This window comes from Dromaius novaehollandiae, chromosome 15 (assembly GCF_036370855.1).
Source record: "Dromaius novaehollandiae isolate bDroNov1 chromosome 15, bDroNov1.hap1, whole genome shotgun sequence".
In the NCBI taxonomy this organism is placed as follows: Eukaryota; Metazoa; Chordata; class Aves; order Casuariiformes; family Dromaiidae; genus Dromaius; species Dromaius novaehollandiae.
This window is the reverse complement of record NC_088112.1, coordinates 19858518-19881821: the sequence shown is the minus strand read 5'-3', so window position 1 is coordinate 19881821 and position 23304 is coordinate 19858518. Positions and strand designations below refer to the sequence as shown.

General features: G+C 48.9%; 2 protein-coding genes across 2 annotated transcripts in view; both read left to right on the top strand.

Moving 5' to 3' along the window:
• Positions 1-4277, top strand: part of PCBD2 (pterin-4 alpha-carbinolamine dehydratase 2) — a 29002-nt gene extending 24725 nt beyond the window's left edge. Inside the window, exons 3-4 of the mRNA XM_064521115.1 lie at positions 173-253; positions 2187-4277. Coding sequence (XP_064377185.1) covers positions 173-253; positions 2187-2282 — 177 coding nt within the window. The 3' untranslated portion in view covers positions 2283-4277. The remainder of the gene's footprint in view (positions 1-172; positions 254-2186) is intronic.
• A 747-nt stretch (positions 4278-5024) lies between these two features.
• Positions 5025-23262, top strand: CATSPER3 (cation channel sperm associated 3). Its single transcript, XM_064521113.1, has 10 exons — positions 5025-5254; positions 6837-8729; positions 9252-9549; positions 10729-10882; positions 12557-12796; positions 18725-18907; positions 19307-19447; positions 20090-20209; positions 21336-21493; positions 23140-23262. The coding sequence occupies exons 3-10, from the start codon at positions 9437-9439 to the stop codon at positions 23237-23239; spliced, it is 1209 nt and encodes a 402-aa protein (XP_064377183.1). The 5' UTR covers positions 5025-5254; positions 6837-8729; positions 9252-9436; the 3' UTR covers positions 23240-23262.
• Positions 23263-23304: the final 42 nt, after the last annotated feature.

Here is a 23304-nt window from a genome sequence, read left to right as displayed (position 1 = left end):
AAGACGAAACGCTCCTTTAGCACATGCACAAAAATGAGGCCCGGTATTCTGGAGCATCTCTAGGAGTTTCTGAGGTTTTAGAGTGAATCTTGAAGATTCAGGGCCAGAGTAACTTCAGTCGGTTGTCCTGGCAGATGGATGAGTATTTTTGTCTTTGCTCTTTACCTCCTAGGCTTTCGGATTTATGACACGAGTTGCTCTACAAGCAGAGAAGATGAATCACCACCCAGAATGGTTTAATGTCTACAGCAAGGTAATATGTTCACTAGCTTTAGTTACAATCACTGAAAATTAAGTAGACCAAAACATTGTCATAGTGGCACATTCTCTGTGCCTTTCTTTTTTTAGCTTATATATGATGGAAGAAATCGGGAAATGTAAGGAGGTTGCGTTGCTTAAAAAGGTCTTTACAAAGATAGCCCCACTCTCCTCGTGGATAGAACAGATTGGTATTTTAGTTTTCTTCTGTTCTACATATTTTTCTCCAGCTATTTCCTCCCTGTTTTTAAGAACTTTCTCACAACTTTGTTGGACATTCTACTAGAGTGCTCCAACTCTGGGTTCTTCCAACAAGTAAAATATACGTATTCCACAAGGTACTAAGATTTGCAGTGGCGAGATGGCACCAGGAACTGAGTTCTTCTCTGCAATGATTTGCTACCAGCTGCATGGTTTGGACTGTCACTTAACCTTTCTGGCCAAGATTTAAAAATTAAATAGAACCCTTTAAACCCTTCTTTATTTAACCTGAATAAATGACTGTTTTGAAACTACTGAACACTCACCAACTTTCATTCCTTTCTGTGCAAGAAGTTAGGAACCCAGAGGTGTAGGAGATCGGACTGATGTGTAGGTACCTAAATAAGTGTGTGAAATTCTAAATTTAGACTTGATTTTTTAAAAAATGTGGGCCCCTGTGCCTCAACATAGCAGCTTATAAAATTTGTTTATAATATTACTCAACTGATGGTGGTCTCATATTTACAAGGGTTACAAAGTATACTGCAGCCCTTGAATGAAAGGTGCTATGTGAGGGTGTGTAAGGGGGAGTTATTGCTCTCCCTTTATTTTTATTTTCTAATACTTCTCATTGCATTGTACTGAGTTGTTTGTTTTAGTGTTTGGCATAATATATACCAATCCCACCAAAAATATACTAAAGGACAAATGGTGTGATTGTACCTGTTCTGCGTAGTTTGTTTTGTGGCAGACACAGGATGCTAGGCATGATCTTAAAGATGGGATTAATGGACACGGAGTGGTCCCATTAAAAAAGCCCTGAACAACAAAGCCTGTATGGCAGGCTGGAGGCTCTGACAGGCAAGCTGTGTTGTGGCGGTTTAAGAAGCGTTGCCTGCAGCGGCCTGCCGCTCCTCTCTGCTGGGAACGACCTCCTCCAAAGCCCGGGTGACAGAACAGGACACGTTTTCATGTCCCAGCCGTACCTGCAGCTCCCCAATGCAAACCCGTTCTCACCGGCCCTTTCAGTCACCCCATCCGAGGGGCTGTTAAATGGTGACTGGACAAGGTCCTAAGCATCTGCTCTTGATGATTTTCTTGACTTTTCAGGAGGCTTAGAATTCCCTATTTTTTCTCATTCCTTTTCCCAAAATCTCTGTCAAACATTTGAGAGAGTAGTGCCCAACTTGTCATCTGTGTTAGTCTAAACAAACTGGAGGCAGCTGCGTCAGAGCAAAATGCACCAGTCTGTTTTTCCTTTTGAAATTCATCTGCAGCAAACTCAACAATTTTTTCACCTTTAGGGTACTGTTTTTTAACAACTGGTTTAACAAAACACTTGGGCCGTTGAATTTGCTGTATACAATTTAGTCATTGGCCCAAATTCTTTGTGAAACTGATATGTGGAATTTAAATGTAAAGAATGAGTTATTTAGTTGGACACTTCTTTTTGGATGAAATCCAGGAATGCAGGCCTGGTTTATTCTGCAAAGGGGTTCTCTTCGGTTAGTCTTCAGGTTTGGTTAAGAACTGCTCACCTACAGTATTTTCTATTTACATGGACAGTGAGAATTCAATTCATTATTTGCCAAGAGCTTTTTGGTAAATCAGTTCACTACAGAGCCCTCCTCTTGAGAGACATGCAGCATTTTAGATTAAATTCTGATCAACCTATGTGGCAAAGATGAGAATGGCTGTTCTAATCCATTTCCTTTCCTCTTTTACAGGTCCAGATAACTCTTATTTCCCATGACTGTGGTGGACTGACCAAAAGAGATGTGAAGCTGGCACAGTTTATTGACAAAGCTGCTGCTTCAGTGTAATAAAGATGTGAAATGTTGTAATATAGTTGCTACCAATATTGTGTGTTTAAATAGTATCGCTGATTCATTGTAACTCTGATTTAGCCCAAGTCCCTCAGAGGACAGGATACTTAGCAAAAAAAAAAAAAAAAAAAAAAGCTTGGCCTAGCCTTGTCTGCCTTTAAGACTTCAGTCTGAGAGACCCCCTTCTAAATAAGCCTGGGCTTATCCTTCGTCACTGCTGGCTCCACATGAGGATACAGCAGATCAAACATCAAAAAATTAATTTTGAACAATCCTTTTCTAGAAATTAAAATAGAGATTTTAATATTAGAAGCCAAACCCAGGAGCATGCTTCACTATTCACAGAGGGAAAAGCTGGAACGGACGCTGGACCCCACCCAGAGCTGTCCGTGCCTGCGGGAGTCAGGCGGGTAACGGGCCCTGCAGCCGCCTCCGGAGAAGAGCGCAAGGGCAGCTGCCCCGTGCGTGTGCCCTCGTGCCTGGCCGTTTGATGGGTTTGTGCATCTCTACTCCAAGGACATAACAGCAGCCCTGCTGGGTCATTCCCGTCCTGTCTCTGACGGTGACTGGTAGCAAGTGCTTAGGGAAGACGGTAAGAGCAGGGCAAGCAGCTAGCGATGCTTTCTTGAAGTACTCAGCAGATCCTGCAGCTCAGCTACGACCTTGTATTTAATAAGTTCCAGTAGATGTTTTTCTGTGTGTTTGTCTACTGGCCTTTGGAACCCATCTGGCATCCACAGCCTAGCATCTGTATCAGGTGAAAGTGATACTGGGTGTTTGAGAGTTGTTTCCTTTCTGAGGAGCTGTAGGGCTGGATCCTGCAGCTGCTGGGAATTGTAATTCTCATCCAGCATATATGCAAAAATCCGAGGCAGCTCTTGATGCTCACGTAATTAAATGAAGGATGTGCTTTTAAGTACTTTGCTGGGTCAGTCATGCTGCAGGATCGAGCCATTATTTTTGTCATGGCATTCTCATACCTGCAAGAGAGGTCAGGATAGCTTCGCCAGGCTCCTGTAACCCTGGCAGGAGCTGCCAGCAGTAGAGAAAGCAGCTTTAGCAGGATTCTCCTGCTAAGCTGCGCCAGGCTGAAGCTATGGACACTGTTTTTTGTAATTAGTCATTCATTGCAAATGTTGTTCCAAGAGCTGCAGATCCCACCAATGAGTTTTAAAATGATTTCTTCCGTGCTTTCAAAGTCTTTGTTTTTATCCTGTGATCCTCACCGAGGCAGATTTCCTCTGCCGGCAGGGAGAATTCAGCCTGCCGAAGGACTGCAGAAGTGGGCCTCTCTCTGCAATCCCTGTGCTGACTGTGCCCGACATGCACAGTCGTGCCTCGCCAGTAATTGTTGGTGCGTAGTTACCAGAAGATTGACACTTTATAAATGCCTAAATACATAGTTAGAATGACACCAAAGGCACAGTTACAAACTACTGAGAAATGAGATACTCGTGATTCACAAGAGACTTGTGAATCGTTGCCAAAATCTGTATCTGGTGTATGTTAGGTGTGTGGTCTCTCACATATTTTGGATGCAAAATGCCAATAGCTGACAAGCAAATATGCCTGTTGATAAAATAAGTAAGATATATATTTTTTAATCCTTAGCAAGTGTACTGTCACGTGCTAGCTGGCAACAGGAATGAAATATGTAAGATGTTGGAGTTCATTGCTAGTAACTATACCTAAGTTACCAAATAAAAATGTAAAAGAGACTGAATTCAGACTTTGTGTTCAAATGCTCTTTCCTTAAAAGTGCCTTTTCCCATTGAAGCAGCGGATTTCCCTGATATGGCTTGAAAATGGTCACTGTTGCAAGGAATAAAGCAAGCTAAAACAAACAACTAGCCTGCAATCTCTTCTGTTACTCATGGGGACATGAACAAAGCTTCTCCCAAAGTTTTGACAATGTCTCTAATGAACTGTGAAAACTGTTGTTAGAAACTGATATATAATGCAAACGCTTTGAATAAAACCAATAAAATCAAATTCCTCCTTTGTAATTTGTTTCTTTGTTATTATACATATGTGACAAAGCTGTTTAGTTTTAAGATAAATTAAGATAAATAATATTTAGTTACTGGGAGGTCTTTGGTTTAGAATATTGATATTTATTTAAATACTCAGAGGAAAAAAATCCCCACCAACTAATTTAGCTCTCAGAGCTACACTGTCTGGTTATGGTATAGTGCTGTGCGATTGCGGCGTTTTGAAGCTCTGACTAGTGAAGAAGTAAAATAGTCAGAAAAGAGGAGCCTTACTTTGAAACACGTGCAACTCAGCATAGTTTCTAGCTTAGTGCTTGTTTAGCCACACAACTAACTTCTTGTTAACTTTCAGAGCATTGCAAAGACCTGCGAGTGCCATTTGTGAGTATTGCTGTGCAACGCTAATAATGAAATAAAAATAGCAGTGAATAAACTTCCGTTTCTTTTCCAGTGAATGTTGACTTCAAAGACAGTTGCAGGTGAAATCCTGGCTTCCCTGAAGCCATGGACAGTTCTGCCATCGTGCCACTGAAGCCAAAGTTTCACGCTGGGCTCTTATGTGATATCCTTTCCTCTAGTCCTGCTTTAATCGTTTTGTTAAGCTGCTGCTGGCTGCCTTGCTGTGCTGGTTGGTGCCTGCACTTCTCAGCTTGGAGAGCAACGCTGTTCTCCTGGGGTTTGCTTTGCCAGGCAGGGGCTAGATGCTTCTTTCATTATAATAGCACTTTTTTTGTGTTTGACAGAATTCCCAGGAGAACTGCATCCCAAATCTGTGGTGAACCTCTATGGAGCTCCACCTCCTCCCCGTCTCCAGCAACGTCTCTAACGTCTGTAGCAAACCAGCCGCTCTCTGCAGAGCAGGGCAAGGGAGTACGCTGAGAAACCACTGGCTTCCCTTCATAATCTAAGCCATCCAGGCAAATCTGAGCAACGTAGCCCTAGCCCACGCTCCTGTGTCTCTTCAACTACCTTCTCCGCGTGAGTGCTGAAGCGGCTGTTGCTTGGTGGGTGCACGGATGCTGCGGGAGCTGGGGAGGGGATGCAGCTCCCTGGGTGTGGGGCTCTGTGCAGCAGAGCACAGTCTCCCTGGCCAAGCTGAGACTTCATGGGAAACTTATAGAGCAAGAATGTAATGACAGATACTGGATTCTGGCCAGGAAACTCCACCTAATACGCCTTATCCTGTGGAGAGCATCATTGCCTCCACTCTGAGCAAAAGTAGCCAGGCTGCGGGTTTGGGATCTTTTCCAGGTGATGGCATCTCTGCGGTCATGCTGCTCCTCTACATTACATCATGGGCTTCAACAGCCGCCCAAAGTACTGCGGCCCGGTGTGCGGGCTGCTCTTCTGGGCAGGTTTTGTAGATGTGCAGGGCTGGTGCCTGCTCCCCATTAGCCTGCAGGGTTGCACCCGAATGCGGGATGGCGCATCTCTTGCAAACTAGTAACATCTCCCTGTTTACTGTGAGGTTCTAGCAGCCACTAGGTTAAATATTTCCCTGGAATGTTTGTTTTTTTCCTTGAAGGCTGATTGTGGCTTTAAGTATTTGGGTAATCCGTCATGAAACAGCCTTCCCCTTGAAAGTAGCTTTCCTGCATCTAGATTAATTTTAACTCAGTGTGTGTCCCCCACCAACCCAATCTATGACTTGTGGGAAACACAGTCCCTGTGAGACCCTCTGACATTGGTCCGTGGCCACAGGAAATTAAAAAGCTAAAACTTGAGGCTGAGAGAGCAAAGTATGAAAGATGCCTGCAGCATGCAACTTTGTTGGGATTACTGCCTGGGTCCTTCGGGGTTTGGGGACTGCTAACTGCTCAGCTACCAGCGGAGATCACACCTCTACAGGACAGTCTCTGAAACACATCCAGCGAATAATCCTTCCCTTTCCCTAAAATAGGAACCCAGGTCCACTAAACTTCAGAAATCATATTGGATACAGCAAGGAGATAACTATCAGCAGACTCGGCACAGGGATCATTTGCCACCTGGTGTCACAGCCGCTCTGGGTGCCTGGTCTTCCTGCCCGTGTTTGCTCTCAGCCTGGGAGAAGCTGAGGTCGCGTGTCGTCAGGAGTTGGTAGATGCATTCCCGTCTCCCCAGACGGTAGGGATGTGTGCGTGCGCATGTGCCCGTGACCATCCTACCAAGTCCTCAGTGAAGAGTCAAAGACAAACTGGGAAGGGGTTTCAGCAAAGCCAGACTCAGCTCGGTGGGTCTGGGGACAGAAGGCAGCCACATCATGGATAAGTCCCATAGATAGGTCTGCAGGTGCGTGTGAGAAAACAACCTTTTTTCTGTCTTGGTTTGTGAGTTATCAACCAGTCTCATCGCACGGGGATTCCTCCTGTCCTTTCTCATCATCTTCCTGGTTGCTCAGACCTGGCGACAGAGGCATGGTGATATAGTTGTTGAAGAAAAGGTATTTTTTCTGTTAATTAGCCTCTCTCAACAGGGGCAAATCAGATGCTAAAAAAAGCTAATAAGGAAGTGTCCTCACCCAGCTGCTTCTCCAGTTTGGGAGGGAAAACTAACATGATTACTTTTCTGTTTTCTTTAGACACTTCATCCTTACCCATCCTCTGCTCTGCGATGAGCCTGGAGGGACTGTAGCATCTCCTGGGATGAGTCCAGGCTGGTGTGATGGTGTCAGCTGGCTGTGAATCTGCCTTTCTGAAGCCCTGGATGTTAAACAGAACAAAGCAACGGCTTAGATCTAGTTGGACTTGAGTTTTCTGTTGGTTTAGCTCCCTCGGCTGGCTTGGCCCCGGGTCAGAGCATCAAGGAGGATGTGAGCAGGTGGGGTGTTACGGAGAAGTGGGACCAGAGTAACAGTTTGAACTGTCACGGTACTGAATCTTTCCTGGCTTATGGATGCTTGCCGCATCCCCCGGTTTTGAAGGCTAAAATAATTTCTGTTTTTGTGCAGATCCTTGCTCTAACACGGCCTCACCGTTCCCTCCTCCTGTGTGCCAGGTCTCAGCCCTGCTCTGCCTTTTCCTTGTCTGCTAGTGCTTTTCAATCGTGCAAAATACAATTCTGAAGGCTTCAAGCTTTCTGCAGCTTCTGGTTGGCGTGTGCATCTTGGCTGGCCCTTTAAACCTCAGGTTAATGAAGAGATTGCCAATTAACTGAAACTAATGAATTCCTCTGCACAAGCTAGTTTCAGTTTTTCACAATTGTTTGCTCCAAGAAACAAATATTTGTGGCTTACCCAAAGCTGCGCCTCAGAATTAGCCAAACGCATGTGTCCTGGAACAAGTGCTCGCGGAGCATCCAGACTAGCAAGCCCAGAGATGCTGACTAATTGAAATAAATTAGCAATTGTTAATACTCTTGCTATATTTCCTACAGAAACAAGGCAAAAAGCAAATATGGTTGTGAGTTATCCCACTGACATCAAAGGCTGTATTTATGTCAGCGCTACTCACGCTGAAGATCCGTTGCAGAGTTGGACCCTTTGGTGAGGAACTGACAGTCGTTTGCAAACAAACTTTGGAAATGCTCCAGCCACGGCTGCCAGCGCTCCTCTGGCTAGAGTCAGGCCAGCTTGCAGCCTGCGCTGGCTGCAGGGAGGCTGCAGTCAGCAGTAAAGGCTGTCCGGGCCTGCAGCAAGAGCAGAGGTTTGTCCTTGGACCCTTGAGCCTTCTCCAGAGAGCCGGTGGGAGCATGAAGAAGGATTGCCCTCTGCAAAGCTCACATGTACGCAGCCGAGCTGCGTTATCCGCTGATGCCCTTTAAAAGTGAGCTGGGGGTGAACGTTTGCTGCTTGAGGGACAAGGCATGAGAAAATGGAGCCAACCGGGGCAGTGGGACGGGGTTGTCTCTTCCCAGGCAACCTCGGAGCGCGCGGCTGCTGCTGCCAGGCTGCGGCCAAAGAGCTCCCGGGCTCGCAGCGAGGCACGGAGCGGCGCGCGCGGGAAGGGGGCCCCCCAGACACAAAGGAAGAGCCTTTTTCTGGTTTCCTCATTCCTGAGTAATGAAAGTATTACTGCAAAAAGCTGTCTGTGTGGCTCGTATTGAGGAGCTGGGCAGTGTCCAGCAATAAAAATGCCTTTCGCCCACTACTTTGGCACATTGCAGAGTGTAAACACTAAAAATGAATGTAATTTCACCTCATCAGAGGAGCGCTTGTAACTTTTTTTTTTTTTAAAAGACAATATTGCCAGGATAAAAATAATGCATTAAAACAGAGCAAAGAGCAAAGCGGCTCGCTTGGATTGCTCCCGTTATTTTGGACCGTCAAAGCCAAAGGAATCTTTCCGCTGTTTCGGCCGCTGCCTTGCTGCTCCCGCGGGGCCGGGGCCCTGGAGCACTTCCCTCTGCTGCTTTACCTCCCGGTCCTGCCACGGCGGCACAGAGACGCGATGTTCCTGGGAAGATGGTAGGACACGGCCAGGCCTCGGCGCGGGGGCCCGGAGCGGCGTAGCCCTGCGGTTCTCTCCTTCTCCAGGTGAGACCGGGGCCTCGCGTGCCTTCTCCTGGGCCAAGCCCCGCGCGCTGCCGTGCCGCTCGGTTGCGGGGGGCTGGTGTTGGCTGCGCCTTGCAGAACAGCAGCAGCTTCCACTCGTTGAGGCACAGGGGAGGCTTGTAAAGGGGGTGTTTCAAGCTGCCTGCCAGCTCGGGCAGAGGCCAGGGCATCGAAGGGATGATCAGGCTTTCCTCCATGAACAGGATGCCTTCCTTTTTGACTTTTTTTCAATGAAAGTTGAAGTTCTGCTAAAATACGCGCATGGCTTGAGGAGGCAGAGCCTGTGAGAGGCTCTGTGGTGCCTCTGGAGTGATCTGCCCTGGGGGACAGCATCGAGTTCAGCTGCGCTGTGCTGGATTAAAAGCTGTTCTGTCAGTAATAATTTCTATAAATCTATAGCCAAAACTTGTACGCTGTGCCTAAGCTGCTCAGCCGTGCAAAACCAGTTAGGAATAATCAGGGTCTGCTCGTTATTCTCTTAATGCAGGGATTTCGTTTTCCCAGGGCTTGGCCTCGGACACTCGCCCGGCTCATTCCTTCGGCTGGAAGCGACCTCACAAAGCGGCGATGCCGAGCGGCAGGTTCCAGCGTCTCCAAGGCTGAGCAGCCGCCCTCCCGCCGTGCCCCGGGTGCCTTCGGGGAGGCTACGGGCCCCGGCTCTGCCGGCGGGGCGGCCGGGAGAGCCTGCGATGGAGTACGTGGAGCCTTCCGAGAAGAGACGCGTGGTGTCCGAGCTGCTGGTTACATCTTTGAAGTCCCTCTCTGAAACCGACACAAGATGTTCTGAGTTTTGGCAGTTCAGGTACAGTTAAGTTTTGATGATGATGATGATCAGATTCACCCTCCTGGTAATTCCTATGTTGTGGGACCCGGTACGTGATTGATTGAGCCAATATGTATTTATTTTGAATGAAAGTAAAGGCTTGGATTTTGTGTTAGCTTTGGTTATGTTTCAGTTATTATTTTGCAAACATTTAACAAATTAGACTGTTGTTAAGTATGCATTTAAACCAAGTATTAGACATTTTTTCCTCACTGCCGTTAACTGATTTCCTCAGTTTCAATACTTACTAGGCCGTGACATTTAGTGGCAAAAGTAGGGGAACACGAGTACCTTATTGACTCATTTCTTTCCTCTGAGAATAGGGAACATCCATCTATGTTTTTTATGTGTCTTTCCTGACCAGGAGCAGCTAGACATACCCTAGCAGTCCTTCCCTTTGGGAAATGTCTATCCCTGTTTGCTACACAGTTACGTGGCTATTTCACCTACCTAAAACGGACCTAATTGAAAGACGATTGCAGTGTGTGGATTTCCACCCACCGGACTCAAAGTGAAAGGGTCTGACTTAGACCGAATGAGCTGAGAATTCGAATAAAGCAGGGTCTACAGGCACGGCCCAGCTGCTGGGTTTGAGTATGGGAACCGTCCAGCCTGCAAGTACGGGTGGTTGTGCCTCTGACTCCGCAAAAACATACATGGGAGTAGAGCTACTCAGGATGATGTTTTGTGCGTTTTTTGTACAGTATTAAATTGAAATGTCATCAGGGGCCATGCTGTTGCCTGAATGAGACTGCAGATATTTAAAAAAGAAGGACAGCAAGCTCCAAGTGATGGTATCCCTACATGACACTTTGCAAAGTCTCTAAACATGCTTTTAATCTGGGTTCAATTTCATACCCACCAAGCATGTCCACAGGCATGACTGCAAAATCTGGCAGTGATAAAGTACGTGCAACAAGACTGCTAAATACCTGCTCAGCCCCTCACCCCAGCTGGCCCAAGCTGCAACCTGAGCCAAACTTCTCAGCCCTTCCCACTGCTCGGGGTGGTTGGGACCGTTTGGGAAGGTGGGCTTGTTGATGCCTGCTGTACTTGACACAAAAAGACACCCACAGGTGAGGGGACATCCTTTTTCTCTTGGCTCTTCTTTGGTGGTGAGCCCCTGGTTGTCTCTAGCTCTTCTGTTGTTTCCGACAGGAGAAAGGACACCGAGTTTTGTGCCTACCTGCGCAGGCTGCTGAACAGTCCGGTCTTCACGATCCTCATGATATGCAGCATCTCACTGAACGCCATCTTCCTGGCCGTGGAGACTGACTACTGCCTCCGGCTGAGCTCAAGCACCTTTTTCGCGGTGAGGCATGGCTGACGCTCCCACGTTGCGTGGCACCGCCACGAGGAGACAAACCGAGAGATACGGGGCTCTCCGGGGAGGGTGGGGGAAACCAGCGTCCTGCATCTCTGGCCGCCCCAGCAGGTTGGGATCGCTGCAGGGCTGCAGCCCCCCGCACCCCCTTGTCCCTCCCCGGGACGGCAGCATGTCTGCAGTGGTGCCAGCTGGCCGTGTGCGCGGTGGTGGTGGCACGTAACCAAAGCGGTGCTATGGCTTTGCCTCCCCGTGCTGCCGTGTACTGAGAGGGGGAGCTGGTAGCTGACCTACGCGGGCAGTTTTTGTCTCGTTTCGAGCAATGAAACAACTGAGGACCAGAGGCCTAGCCCAAATGACTAACTTCGGTCCCCAGGCACCTGGCGTTGACGATTGCTTATGCGAGCCCAAGGCCTCGCGATGGTGGGGTTGTGCCAGGAAACATATTTCAGGGGCAAGCTTTAAAGCCCTTCACTTGGTAATTATCGTTCTTAAAATGCAACTGTTGGGTCCTTTCCATGGCAACTCTTTTCCCCTTCGTAGTTTTAGCACAGCTAATTTTAAGCACCCTTTTAATATTCAATTTTCACATTGAAAATCCCTCTTGGTCACGCTCCTTGATTTCCTTGTGTTACACAAGTCAGCTACTGTACGCAAACCTCTGAGCCTTAATTATATATCCCAGTAATGTATAGACAGGCCTGGCTAATGTCAGGAAACTCGGTCACAAGCCTTAGAGGTTTTAGAAAACTCTGCCTCCAGAAACAGGCTTTGTGCTGGAGGAGCAGGCGGTGCGTGCCCGGGTTGGAGGGGCTGGCAAGGTGTCCGATGCTCTGGGATGCGGTCAGGACCCTCATGCGACATGATGCCCGATCCAGGGAAAACCTCAGCTCCTGGGACCTCTGTCCTCCTTGCCGAGGGGACCGCGGTGGGTGTTTGTAGCATGGATGGCATCTGCCTTGCTTCACCCCCCGCCCCGTGCCCTGCTCACAGCAGCTTGACTGCTGCCGGCAGCCGAGGGTTGCACTGCTGGGGCAGCGATGGAGAGCGGTAGATGCTGTTTCGTGGTGCAGTGCCCTGGTTCAGATTCTGTTTTCTCGCTTTTCACAGCCCTTTAGAAGTTATTATTGAGGTTAACAGTGCTCTGGGGCCCACCGCCCAGGTTTGCTGCAGGAGCTGTGGCAGCAGGGGCCCAGGAATCCCCCTGGAGAGGGGGCCCGCAGCGGCCCAGAGGGTCAGCAGCACCGTTAGACAACAGGTCTGTTCCGCACTGTGCAATTTCTTGGTCCTGGTACCTGTGATGGTCTGTGTGACAGGGTAAGCTCAGCTCCCAGTTCCCCATAGGTGCGGTTATACCAGTTGAACTGGCATTTCCCAGGCCAACCAGACGCTATCTCAGGTGACAAAGCACGTGACAGGCATGAAGCCCATTAGGAAAAGGTCCCTCCGGTGGCACCTTGGTCTCCAAGGGCAGAGTCAGGTCGTTTAGGGCATTTAAAATGAAACTGGGTGAAACACGAGTAGCTGAGCAGTAAGGAAGGAGGGGCTGGGCTGTCCCTGCAGCGTCCCTGCTCCCGGGTGTCCCTTTGGCGTTTCTGCCCCAGCGTGCAGGCTCCCAGGAAACGTGGGCATCCGCCTGGGCTTACCTCCTTGTCTCTCCAGCTCACGGATACTCTCATCCTCTCCATCTACACCACCGAGTTTTTGCTGAAGGTGTACGTGGATCCCATCGCCTACTGGAAGGACGGCTACAACGTCTTAGACGCTGTCATCCTGCTCGTTGCGCTCATCCTGTACGCCTCCAGCTCGGGGGCTGCCACGCACTTCCACTCCTGGGAGATGGCCAAAGGTCTCCAGGCCCTCCGGATTCTCAAGCTCATCAAGTACAGCAAGGGGATGAGGGTAAAGCACTGCTCTCTGGTCTCTTTCCCTCCCTTTGGGCTAAGAGTTTCTCTTCTGGTCTTTTTAGGTTGGTTTGACTGAGTCCTGCCGGCCAGCGTGCCAACGCTTGGGTGGCAGAGCGTGGCGAGAGGGTCCCTCTCAGTCCCCCCCAGCGCTGCCTGCTGCTGGGGACCTTAATAATTTCCAGCCCCCTTTACTGGCATCACCGTGCTGCCAGCACGCTTTAGCAGGGGATGGGGGGATTGCTGCTGCTGAAGTTACGTTCGTACCTTGCATAAGTAAATGCAGCAAAACTCGAAGCTGGGTGTGCATCTTGCTGGTCCTGCTCTGTCTGCCAGAGCGGGGGATTTCTTTGTCGTAGTCCGGCGTCAGCAAGGCATCGGTGTGCAGAGCTGGGGCTTCCAGCGGCCCGGCTCAGAGTGCCGTCAAGAGGGCTCAGGCAGGGCGAGGAGCACCGAGGAGCCCGTATCCACGCTCGGGTTCAAAGCCTGCCCGCGCGCTTGCGGGGAGGAGAGGAGGTGCCCGCGGCCCCGGCATCGCCAGCTGGCTTGGCCGGGGAGAGCGCCAGGCGCCAGCGAGAGCACCCCGGGGTGCCAGAGGAAAACCAGCCAGTTGTGTTTATCCTTCCAGCAATCCAAATTTTTGCTGCCTTTTTTGCTAATACAAATAACCTCTTGAATGCCCTCGAGCTCAGATATGGAGGAGGCCTTGCAGTGGATGTCTTGGGGGGCTGCCTGGCCCCGAACGGGGCTGATGATTGCGGTAGCCTGTGAGGGAAGGAGAAATCTAATTGCTCCTGATTTTTTTAAGATACCCATGGCATGGCTGTTGTTTCTTTTCCCTGTTTCTGCTCTCCCCAATGGAGTGGAGGGATTTTCTTTTTACTACAGCAGAGTAGACACAAAAAAATCCCTGTAAAATACAGGTCACGTAGTATTCTTGGTTTGTGTGTGTTTTTCTCTGCAACACACCATCTCCTACTTAGCTTTCTCCTGACAACTCTGGAGGTTTGTTTTTCAGCAAGGAGCTTATGTGGGCAATGAATGCTCAGCCAGCATTTCTGCATGTAATTAATTGGCTGGGTAGCCCACCAGAAGTGGGATGTTTATGGGCACAGGGCTCTTATAATGTTCACTTCTGAGCCTTCATTCCTCTAGTTTGGATCGTAAACTTCACTTATCACCAGACTTTTATATGTTAATTATTCTGTGTTGCTGGGAGAAGGGACAACATAGAGAGGCATATGAAATAATGAATGACAGGAAAGGTGAATCAGATGCTCATGTTTTGTCTGGATGATTGTGAAAGAACAAATTGATGCATGGCAAAATGGGCAGATATTTAAAGCCGAAAAAGAGTTTGTGTTTGTCTGTTTGAAACTTGCGCTATGCACGTTCGACTTGGGGGACTCACTGCCACAAGATGCCTTGTTTGGGGACCAAGAGCAAGAAAAACTGCAGGATAAGATTTGGCACCTTACTCCCAGGAGACATTTAAATGCTAAGGTGCTTTGAAAAATCCCACTAGGCACAAATCTGCAACTTTAAGAGCCTAAATGCCTTTGGAGATCTGGCCCATACAAATCTGTTTTGATGAAAGACAATGAGACTTAACACCGAAGGGACTGTGGCCACTCGGAAATTGTGTCCTGGCTTTGGGTGAGAGTGCCTAGATGGCATTATTGGGGGAAAAATATCCAAAGAGGAAAATTCTTTAGGCTCTAACAGTCCCTTCCTGTCCCAAAGCTGTTATAAATATCACGCAAACCCCTGCCATGCTGCTGCTTTCTCATTTCCAGGGGCACATGATACTCGCCTTTGCATCCTGACCTGAAGGGACGAGTGCCCTGAGCTGTCTGACATCCCAAGAGACAACACCTCTTTGCTTAAAAATTGTTTTAAAATGCGATAGGGCTGCCTAAATGTATTTTGCTGAAGGTGTGGGAGGTTGTTTATACCTGTGTGTGTATTGTAATTTATTAATTGAAGTCTAAATTAGCCCTCAACAGGTTAGCAGTATTTAATGCAGAGAGCTCAAACATGCAACACATTCTTGGCACGTTTCCCTTTATTAATTAAAAACCTCTTTAAAACACTCTGCCTTCCACCTTGGAGCAATAAATTTCCACCTTGAGGAAATAATTTCCTTGTTGTATTCCATACAGAGACGTTCTGTTAGCTGCAATCCCTGTTTTAGTGTAGGCCCCATTCATCTTTATTTCAATTTGAAAATAAACTTTAAAAACGCCAGGTTGTTCTTAAAGAAAAAATCGACTTTTCTGCTTTTTTAAAAAATATATTTGGGATTAATTTCAATGTAGTTTACTACCTGTGCAGACTGTGAACCACAAAGCTCCTTCTTAATAAAAGCTCGTAGGAATCCACAGCAGTTCCTGAAAGAGCGCCGGAGAGGCAGGACATGCCACGGCAACTGGGAATTATTTGATGCTCCCGCGCAGGAGGCACTTGCCAGCCTGCAGTTGCTGCGAGCCTTTTACAGCCCTCTCGCTACCCTCAGCTATGGGTGGCTGTTTTTCTTTATGATCATGTGCCGCAGCCCAAATCTGCTGAGCGCCATTACATAACCTGGCAAAAATGTCATATGATTTCTGGCTTGAATGGCTTTTGTTCCCCGGCTGCAGCCTCCGGGACAGACCGCACATGTGTGGGGAGCGTGAGCCTGCAGTCAGGGTCCGGAGACATCCCACGCCCGCAGAAATGCCAGGAAATTTCCCTTTGGTTCCTTCTCCTAGGGATGCTGCTGCCTTTAGGAACTTGTACCAAACTCTGTGGTTTTGGTGCTTTCCTTCCAGCTTGGGTGTTTTGGGAGACTTCTTCAGACAACGCAACTGCTGATGTTTGCTCTGCATTTGATGTTGCTCTTCCCCGCTGTCCTCTGTGTCCTCGTCTGTCGTGCTGTCGTGCAGCCAGTGTTTGCGTTGCAGCGCGGGCTTGACTTTCACCTCCATCTGACCCAGGGGTTTTAGCACATTGTCTCTTGGTGTTGGTTTTCAGTCGTGTTGCCTGTATTTTCTGGGCCCGGCACAACTGCTCTGTGTGCTACGTCGCTGCCTGTTATTGCCGGCAGCCAAGAACGCTGCAGTACTGCTGCCCAGCGACGTTCAGCTCTGGTGTCCACCAACACCTCGTGCGATGGTGCAGAACAGGGTAAAAACTAAACAAGGAGGCTGGGGCTGGTGAAACGAGGGCATAACTGCCACATCTGCTGGCTGGGTGGCAGAGCCCTGCTGGGGGCTGCCAATAATAGGTGCAGATCCTGATGCTCTTTGGAGCAGTGGGCCCAGAGCCTCTCTGTCCTACGCACGCAATTTATCTTCTTAAACCCACAGCAATCCGTCAGCCTGCCAGTGCCACTCAGCCTGAGCATCCTACTGCCCCTGAGCTACCAGGAACCGAGTGCAGAGAGCGGAGGGTGAGTAGGGTGGATGAAGGCTGGTGAAAGGGTCTTTGGAGCAGGTTTGCTCCAGGACAGCAGCAGACGGAAGAGCGTTGGCATCCTGTGGGTGTGAGGCATCCCAAGAAAGAGAAATAAGAGCAGTATTAGAGGACCGTGTCAGCCTGTTCATCCTCAGCTGACCCACCACTGTTTCAAGCCGGGGAGTCAGCGCAGGAGACTTGCCACCTGGCTCTTTGCATCCCTTGGCAGCTGTTTGGACACTTGTGTTTTGTCTGCATGGGAGACTTTCTACAGGGGGGTGTATGACAGACTGACAAGAATCAGTTTGTCCTTGAAACTGTAGTCTGTACCAGCACAAGCCCCAGGAGTGCCCATCACCTGATTTACCTCCAAGCAAGGCCCAAAGCAGCAGGGGACAAGCAAACCGCGCGGCTCACATGGCAGATGCAGGCACCAGCTGTGCTCCTGGGCAAGGAGCAGTTAGAAACCTCAGTCTCTTGGCAGGGAACGAGCATCCGCCTGGGAATGTTCCCCACCTGGGGAAATGCTCAGCAGGGTTGCGCAGTCCAGTTTGGGCCATTCCCTTGGCCTGTCCTGGAGTGGAGACCAGGCTTAGGAAAGCTTGATGCTGCTTATGGATATAAGCTATGGACTGCAGATGCTCTGCAGCTTCCTTTGGTTCAGAGGAGATGTTTTAAGCTTACTTCACCTGAGTTTTGGCTGGTGAATATGTGTCCAGCTTAGAGGCTAGCTCTGCCAGGGGCTGAGACCTGCTCTGAAGCAAGCTGCGTGCTCTCAGCTTGCAAAGAGCAGCAGTGAAGCAGCTGCTAAATATACCTGCAATTTAAGAGTAGGCAGAGACGCACGGTGTTTGGGATAGTTTCACTAAAGAGCTGGTTACAGAAGTCATTGCTGGAAAGCGTCTAAGGCACTATTGCTGGGCCTCTGCGGTGCAGGCACAGCGCTGGCAACCTCTGCTCCTGCCACCCTTCTCTGAGCAAGGCTGGGGAACACAGCCGCGCATCCAGACTATCTCTTTCCTCTGTGGTTATTCTTGGCAAAGCTGCCAGAGCTGGCAATTTCAGAGGGAAAAAAGGCAAAGTAGGCACTATCTTTGCATAGGTCTTTGTTGCCTTGTTACATTTGAGCTGGATGAAAGGTAGACCCAAGAAATTCAGTCCATGTAGGCTGAGGGGTGACTAGTGGCCGAAAGAAGGACCTGGGACACTTGGCCATACGCGGTGTGTGGGTATGTTTTCTAGAGTAGACAAGCCTTGCAAAAGCAGGGACCTATTCAGGCAACTGCTGCGGGAGTCCTTAATCCATCATAACAGGATCAGCTTTTTGGCAGCCAGAGGAGATTGGAAAGAACGTCTTATGCTAGCTTTGCACAAACGTCTACACCAGGAAGTACCATCTGAGCAGATCGACTGGATAGATTTCAGAGCTTTAACTTGAGATGCTGTTGACAGTCAGAGCTATTGTCCAAAGAGGAAATGATAAATGGATAGTCCCTGAACTAGTGCACTGTATAAGAAACCCTCTGGCGTTAGCAGGCTTATTGTAACCAGGGGAAGGCAGCCAGCCCATGTGGCTGCTGGTCTCTAGAGGAATATAACATGGATGCAAGAGGCTGCATGTAGTCTTCTGTAATTTGGAGTTAACAGAAGAGTTTGCAGTTGGCTAAAAGCCATTACCAATGATCTGACCTAAGCTCAATTCCCCAGCCAGCATTCCCATCAGCTCCCAAGAGTGTCTTTTGTATATATTGATGTCATATGTAGGTCTTTATAAGAAATCAGGCTGTCTCAGAGGCTGTACTCTGTTCCTTCGTGGTGAACCCAAGCTTTGCACAGGGCTTTTTCTAGGAGAGCAGTCACAGGAGGGACGAGAGAGAAGTCTCCCATATCCGGACCCTCCCTGCACAGCAACGGGTGAGGAGTAGCTGGACAATGAGGGCAGCAGAAATATCTTCCTGCCTCCAGTTCGTGGTCAGACTCTGAGGCATGAGGGTTAATAGCACTGCTCGTTTTTGTCTGGCGGATTGCATCAGTTAGGAAGAGCTGTATCCTTCACGAACATGAACCTGTTACTCCATTAGTAACCTGTCACGGAGAAACCGTGTTTCGGAAGGGAGTGAGAAGCCTACGTGTGTTGCGAGTGATCCTTTGGGGACTGAAAGGCCCTTGCTCTTGCCTCTGGACAACACTTACTCCCTGCTGAGCCCTGCAAGGGACATTTCCCAGTCCAAGAGGCTCACGCGTCACCAGAGCCTCTGGATTTTGTAGCACTCTCGTGCACGGTGGTGGTTGCCCTGTGCCTCTCCTTAATTCCCAGTACAACACTACAGGTGCATGCCAGGGAGCTGGTTCAGAACTGGTCTTGGGAGCTCGTCACCTACCGAATTGCCAGCCCGTTTCCCTGCCTTCACCCCTGCTGCGCAAGCATTTGCTTTACCTGGGGCTGCCCCTTCCTCTCCTAAAAAGCACTCGCTTGTTTTCCCTTCTGCAGGTTTTCACGCAGGCGCTCGGCCAGATGGTAAAGACAGTGATGTATGTCCTCATCTTGCTGTTCCTGCTGATGTTTATATTCGCCATTCTGGGACATGGTTTGTATGGAGATCCTGAAACTGGAGACACTGAAAACTGGGGCAACATGGAGGCTGCCTTCCTCACACTCTTCAGTTTAGTAACTGTGAGTACAGCAGCATTTTCCAGTTTGTGTCAGCCAAATAGCAAACTCTGGATTTTGGAGTGCTGCTGAAGAAGCCCATTAATTAACCTGCAGCTGCTCTGGGGAGAGTGTGAACTGCTCTCTAGTGAGATCATATTGCAGATCTCTGTGAAAACTTGATTTGACAGATAAATTTCCTACCTGGTATTGAAAATTCAGAGGGGCAAATCTCTCAAGCTGCCAGCAATGAGATCTTTACTAGCTGTCTTAAACCTGGAACTCTAAGGAACAGAAGAAACTGCGTTCAATTAAAAAAAAAAAAAAAAAAGAGAGAGAGAGAGAAGAGCAAGATTTCATATGGCTTGTGATTTATGCTGTGGTTTGGAACTAGCTTTCAGGTCTGGTTAAATGCATTTGCAGGTTGATGGCTGGACAGACTTACAGGAAGAGCTGGAGGATCATGGGTTTACGAATAGCCACGTGTTCACGATAGTGTTCATCTTGCTGGGGTTCTTTGTGTTCTTCAATATGTTCATTGGAGTTGTGATTATCAAAATGCAGGTAATGGTGGTTCCCTGCATTGTGCATCTGTGTTTGGGTGTGCGTGCCACTAACTAACAGGCCTGTACTAGAAAACTGGCGTTTAGCTGCTTGCAAAAGTTGGCTCCTGGTGCAGCTAGAAACATTTTGGATGCAGAAGTCCTCTGTCCCTGAACAGAATAAGCGTGTCTTTCCCACCCTGCCCAGTTTGGGTCATCTTTACATCTCGACTTTGACCCTATTTTTCCACAGCTGCTAAAACCTGCTGCTTCTCCAGCACAACCAGCCCTTTGCATCTGGGCAGGCAGTGCCCTGTGCACCAGGGGCTTCTGAGCCAAGGCCAGGCTCTGCATCCCTTCAACCCCGGCTGATTTCGTGGTTCTTGTAGCTGGTACAAGTCAGTGCTTGGAGACAGGGACTGGGCTACAGGGATGAATCTGCCCATGGAATAAGGTGAAACCCATGGCAAGAGCCTGCTGCCTCCCGACAGCTGTAGGGTGTCAGCCCCCAGCTGATCTGACTTAACAGCTTTCTTGCTCCTGCCTGGAGCTGGGTCTGGGCCAGGGGTTTGGAAGCACAAGTCTCCTTGACTGATGCCTCGCATCATCAGCTGTGACCTGTGCTCTGGGACTCACTCTCATGCTGGCGGTTTGGCGTTGGTAGGACTCGACTCAGAAGTACGAACGGGAGTGCAAAGCGGCAAAGAAGGCTGCAGTTTGGGCCAAGAAACAGGCGATTCTGAAAAAGCAGCAGGAGGAAGTGAGCAAGCTCACACATGAGCAGGTGAGTGACCCAACTAGACTGTTGTCAGCCTTGGGTGGGTAGCAAGAACTGCATGTATCAGATGCTCTTTAAAATGGCAAGACAAATATAAGCCACTTTCAGTAGAGGAATAATTTACTTTTTTTCCTCCCCCCATTTTTATGATAATCTAGGCTATAGATTCTGCAGGTATTTTTGGTAGGATCATCACTTAAAAATATTACAATGGAACTTAATGGTAAAGGTATTAGAATAGATTTCAATGTGCTTTGTCTGAGTTTGTTTAACTTCAAAGAGAAATTAAAAAGAAATCTTTTCAGATCATGTCAAGCCAAGAACCCTGTCCAGAAATGACTTGGAATCACTTTCGGCTAGTGCTCGAGGGAGGTCGTGATCCTTCCTGCTTTCTCGCAGTCTGTTGATGCAAAGTTTCCAAAATGTTACTACAGACTTGAAATTCGTGTTGCAGATTCTGCAGGAGTGCTTTGCTTTGCTTGATAAAGGGCTTTTGCAAAGCTGACTTGAAATAAATGTAGTAAAGCTGTCACTGAAATGTAAATGATTAGAGCAACGCGACTGCCTGTTTCCCCCAACTCTTCTGCTCATTCTTGTTAGAAAATGTGATTTAATCATTTCAGGATGGCTCAGTTGAGAGTGCTCTTGCATTCGGGCCAGAAAATCACTGGCCCAAGTACTATGTTGAGTGACTGATTTTGGTCAGCAGTTTAAGTCTCGCTCCCGGCCGCAGGGGTGGCAACAGCTGTACAGTGACAAGACCTGTCTCCTTGGCTGTTGTCCCCTCTCAACGGGCATTTGCAGATTGTCGGTGCCAGGGTGTGCAACACCTGGCCCTATAGACTGCCTTGTTTCTAGCCCATCTCTCGTTTCTCCCTGGTGCTCGGAGGTGCTCGGTGTGTCCTGGGGCTTGTCACACCGCTGGTGCCAGTGGCAGGGCTGGGTGGCAGGGCCAGGCACAGGGTGTGAGGCTGCAGCCGAGCTACAGCCGAGGCCCCGGGGATGCTGCTCCGGTGCAGCACCGTCAGCCAGGGCAAAGCCCTCGGAGGTGCCCGGAGAGCGACGGTCTCCGTATGACACCTTCTCCTTGCTAACAGTGTTTTGTTCCTGGTCTTGTTCTTTTTCACGCCAGAAAACCATTCAGTATAAAGCCTTCAGTGAGCTGGTGGATAACTTCAAAAAGACGTTGCACCACTCTGATTCGATCGTTGTAGAGGATTTTTGTGTCAGCATCCCGTTTATTGATCTTTATCTGACAGCCCTGGACCTCCAGGATGACACAGTGGACAGGTTGGTAACCATGGAGCTGGTGAGTATGGGAGAGACTCCAAGACAGAAGATACAAAATGCCCCTTCGATGTACTGGGTTATTTCCTTGGAGTGAGTGGACGTTTTGTGGCTGTTCTCCCAGGGGAAAATGCTGCTGTTCTCAGCACGAGCAGGGCTGAGAGCTTAGGAAGGTACCAACACACGACACGCACTATAAACGGGACTGGTTCCTAATGCTTTCAACCAAAAACATAAAGAAACTTTGCTGAAGCGAGTAGCATCCCTGGTCTGTGCCGCCAGGCTCTGAGAGCATCACCTCCCCTGTGCAGGGTGGGGGACGGAGGTGGCCGTGTGTAGGCACGTCCTGTCCCCAAGGGAGCTGGCGATCGAGGGGCCCGGGACCCAAGCTCCTCCTTTGCTATCAGGAAAATCGATAGTGCTTGATGCTGCAGGGGAGGAACAGACCCCTGTTAGGAGGGCTGACGTTTGCTAGCAGCAGGGAAAGCCGCAGGACATGAAATGCCAGTGTGGGATCTGCTGCGTGAGTTGGATTTGCATCCATGAGAAATGTGCTCAGTTTCCTGGCAGCAAATGTGTTGTCCTTCACCACCCATCTCCGGCCCAAGTGCCCCGGGCTCCCCAGCCCCAGCGTGTCCTGGGGTTTTCAGAGCCCTGGGTGTCCCCCAGAGCTGAGCGTCCATCCTCCACCAGCCGCTCGTGTTTTGCCTTGCAGCGTCCCTGGGAGAGGGGAGAGCGCTTCCCGGATTTATGGGGGGTGGGAGGATGTGTTTGCACCCAAATTCAGGAGGAGAGGAGGCAGGATACTTGCCTTCCTTATTGCAGCAGTAGTCCAGGCTGACCTGTGCTTTGTCTCAGCAATGGACTTTTCTGGAGCTTGTTCAGGGAAATGACTAACCCCAGGCAGTTAGTTTAAACCGTGTGACCATAAAAACCTCCCACAAATCCTTCAAATGAAGACTGCTGAGTTTTACATGTCTTAGGTTAACCTTAATGCGATGCAAGCCTATGATCACATTTGGTACCTATTGTTTAAAAAACCCTAGATCTGGTCTGGAGTCCTACAGCTTTTTCACGCTGAGGAGGAGATGCAAATGGCTGGTTCAGTGTAGCTCACCACATCTCTTCCAGCTTGCACCAGGAAATGATTTATGGAGTGCTGCTGACTCCCAGACCACAGATCTGACCGCTGGCCTAGAGTTATTATTTTGAAAATTCCCTTTTGTCCAGTTCCCCAAGGGACCAGAGATCCTTTCACGAGGCTTAGCATTATTTTTCTGCTGTATTTTGAATGCGCTGATCAGGACTAGCGCTTCTGCAAACATTTTGCTGCGCACATGGTGCACATTGCTGGTCCAGTCCCATACGGCACTTCTGCCATTCACCATATCTAATCTTTGGGAGAAAAATATTTAAAAGAAAAATATTAAAATATTAAGGAAAACCTGCACAGGAAGGGGACTCAACTTCATGCAAAATACTAGGGATCTCTTCATTGCTCCTTAACCTCCTGGGTTAACAGAGGGGTGCTTAAATGGTGCGCTGTTCTCCATATCCCTCTTAAATAAGCTCTCCACATTTTCCACGGTATTTTAAAGTGATGTAGCCTGCTGGTGGGATGGTTTTGCCATGCTCTTCTCTCATTGCAGGTTACAAGATCTATACTGTGAGATGCTTGGCATATTGAACACGATCTTGGAAGACATGGAAGAAAAATCTCTGCCAGATCCTGAGAAGATTCAAAAATAAAAGCTTTGTCGGGGGCAACGTGATCCTTGGTGGCTGTCAGAACTCTGTCTTGAATCTTTATTTTA

What these genes read in the sequence shown, in the direction of transcription:
- CATSPER3 (XM_064521113.1), top strand. Translation starts at nt 9,437, where the DNA reads ATGGAGTACGTGGAGCCTTCCGAGAAGAGACGCGTGGTGTCCGAGCTG. An exon ending in TCTGAGTTTTGGCAGTTCAG is followed by an intron (nt 9,550 to 10,728) that starts GTACAGTTAAGT and finishes TGTTTCCGACAG; the next exon opens with GAGAAAGGACACCGAGTTTT. An exon ending in TTGTGATTATCAAAATGCAG is followed by an intron (nt 19,448 to 20,089) that starts GTAATGGTGGTT and finishes TGGCGTTGGTAG; the next exon opens with GACTCGACTCAGAAGTACGA.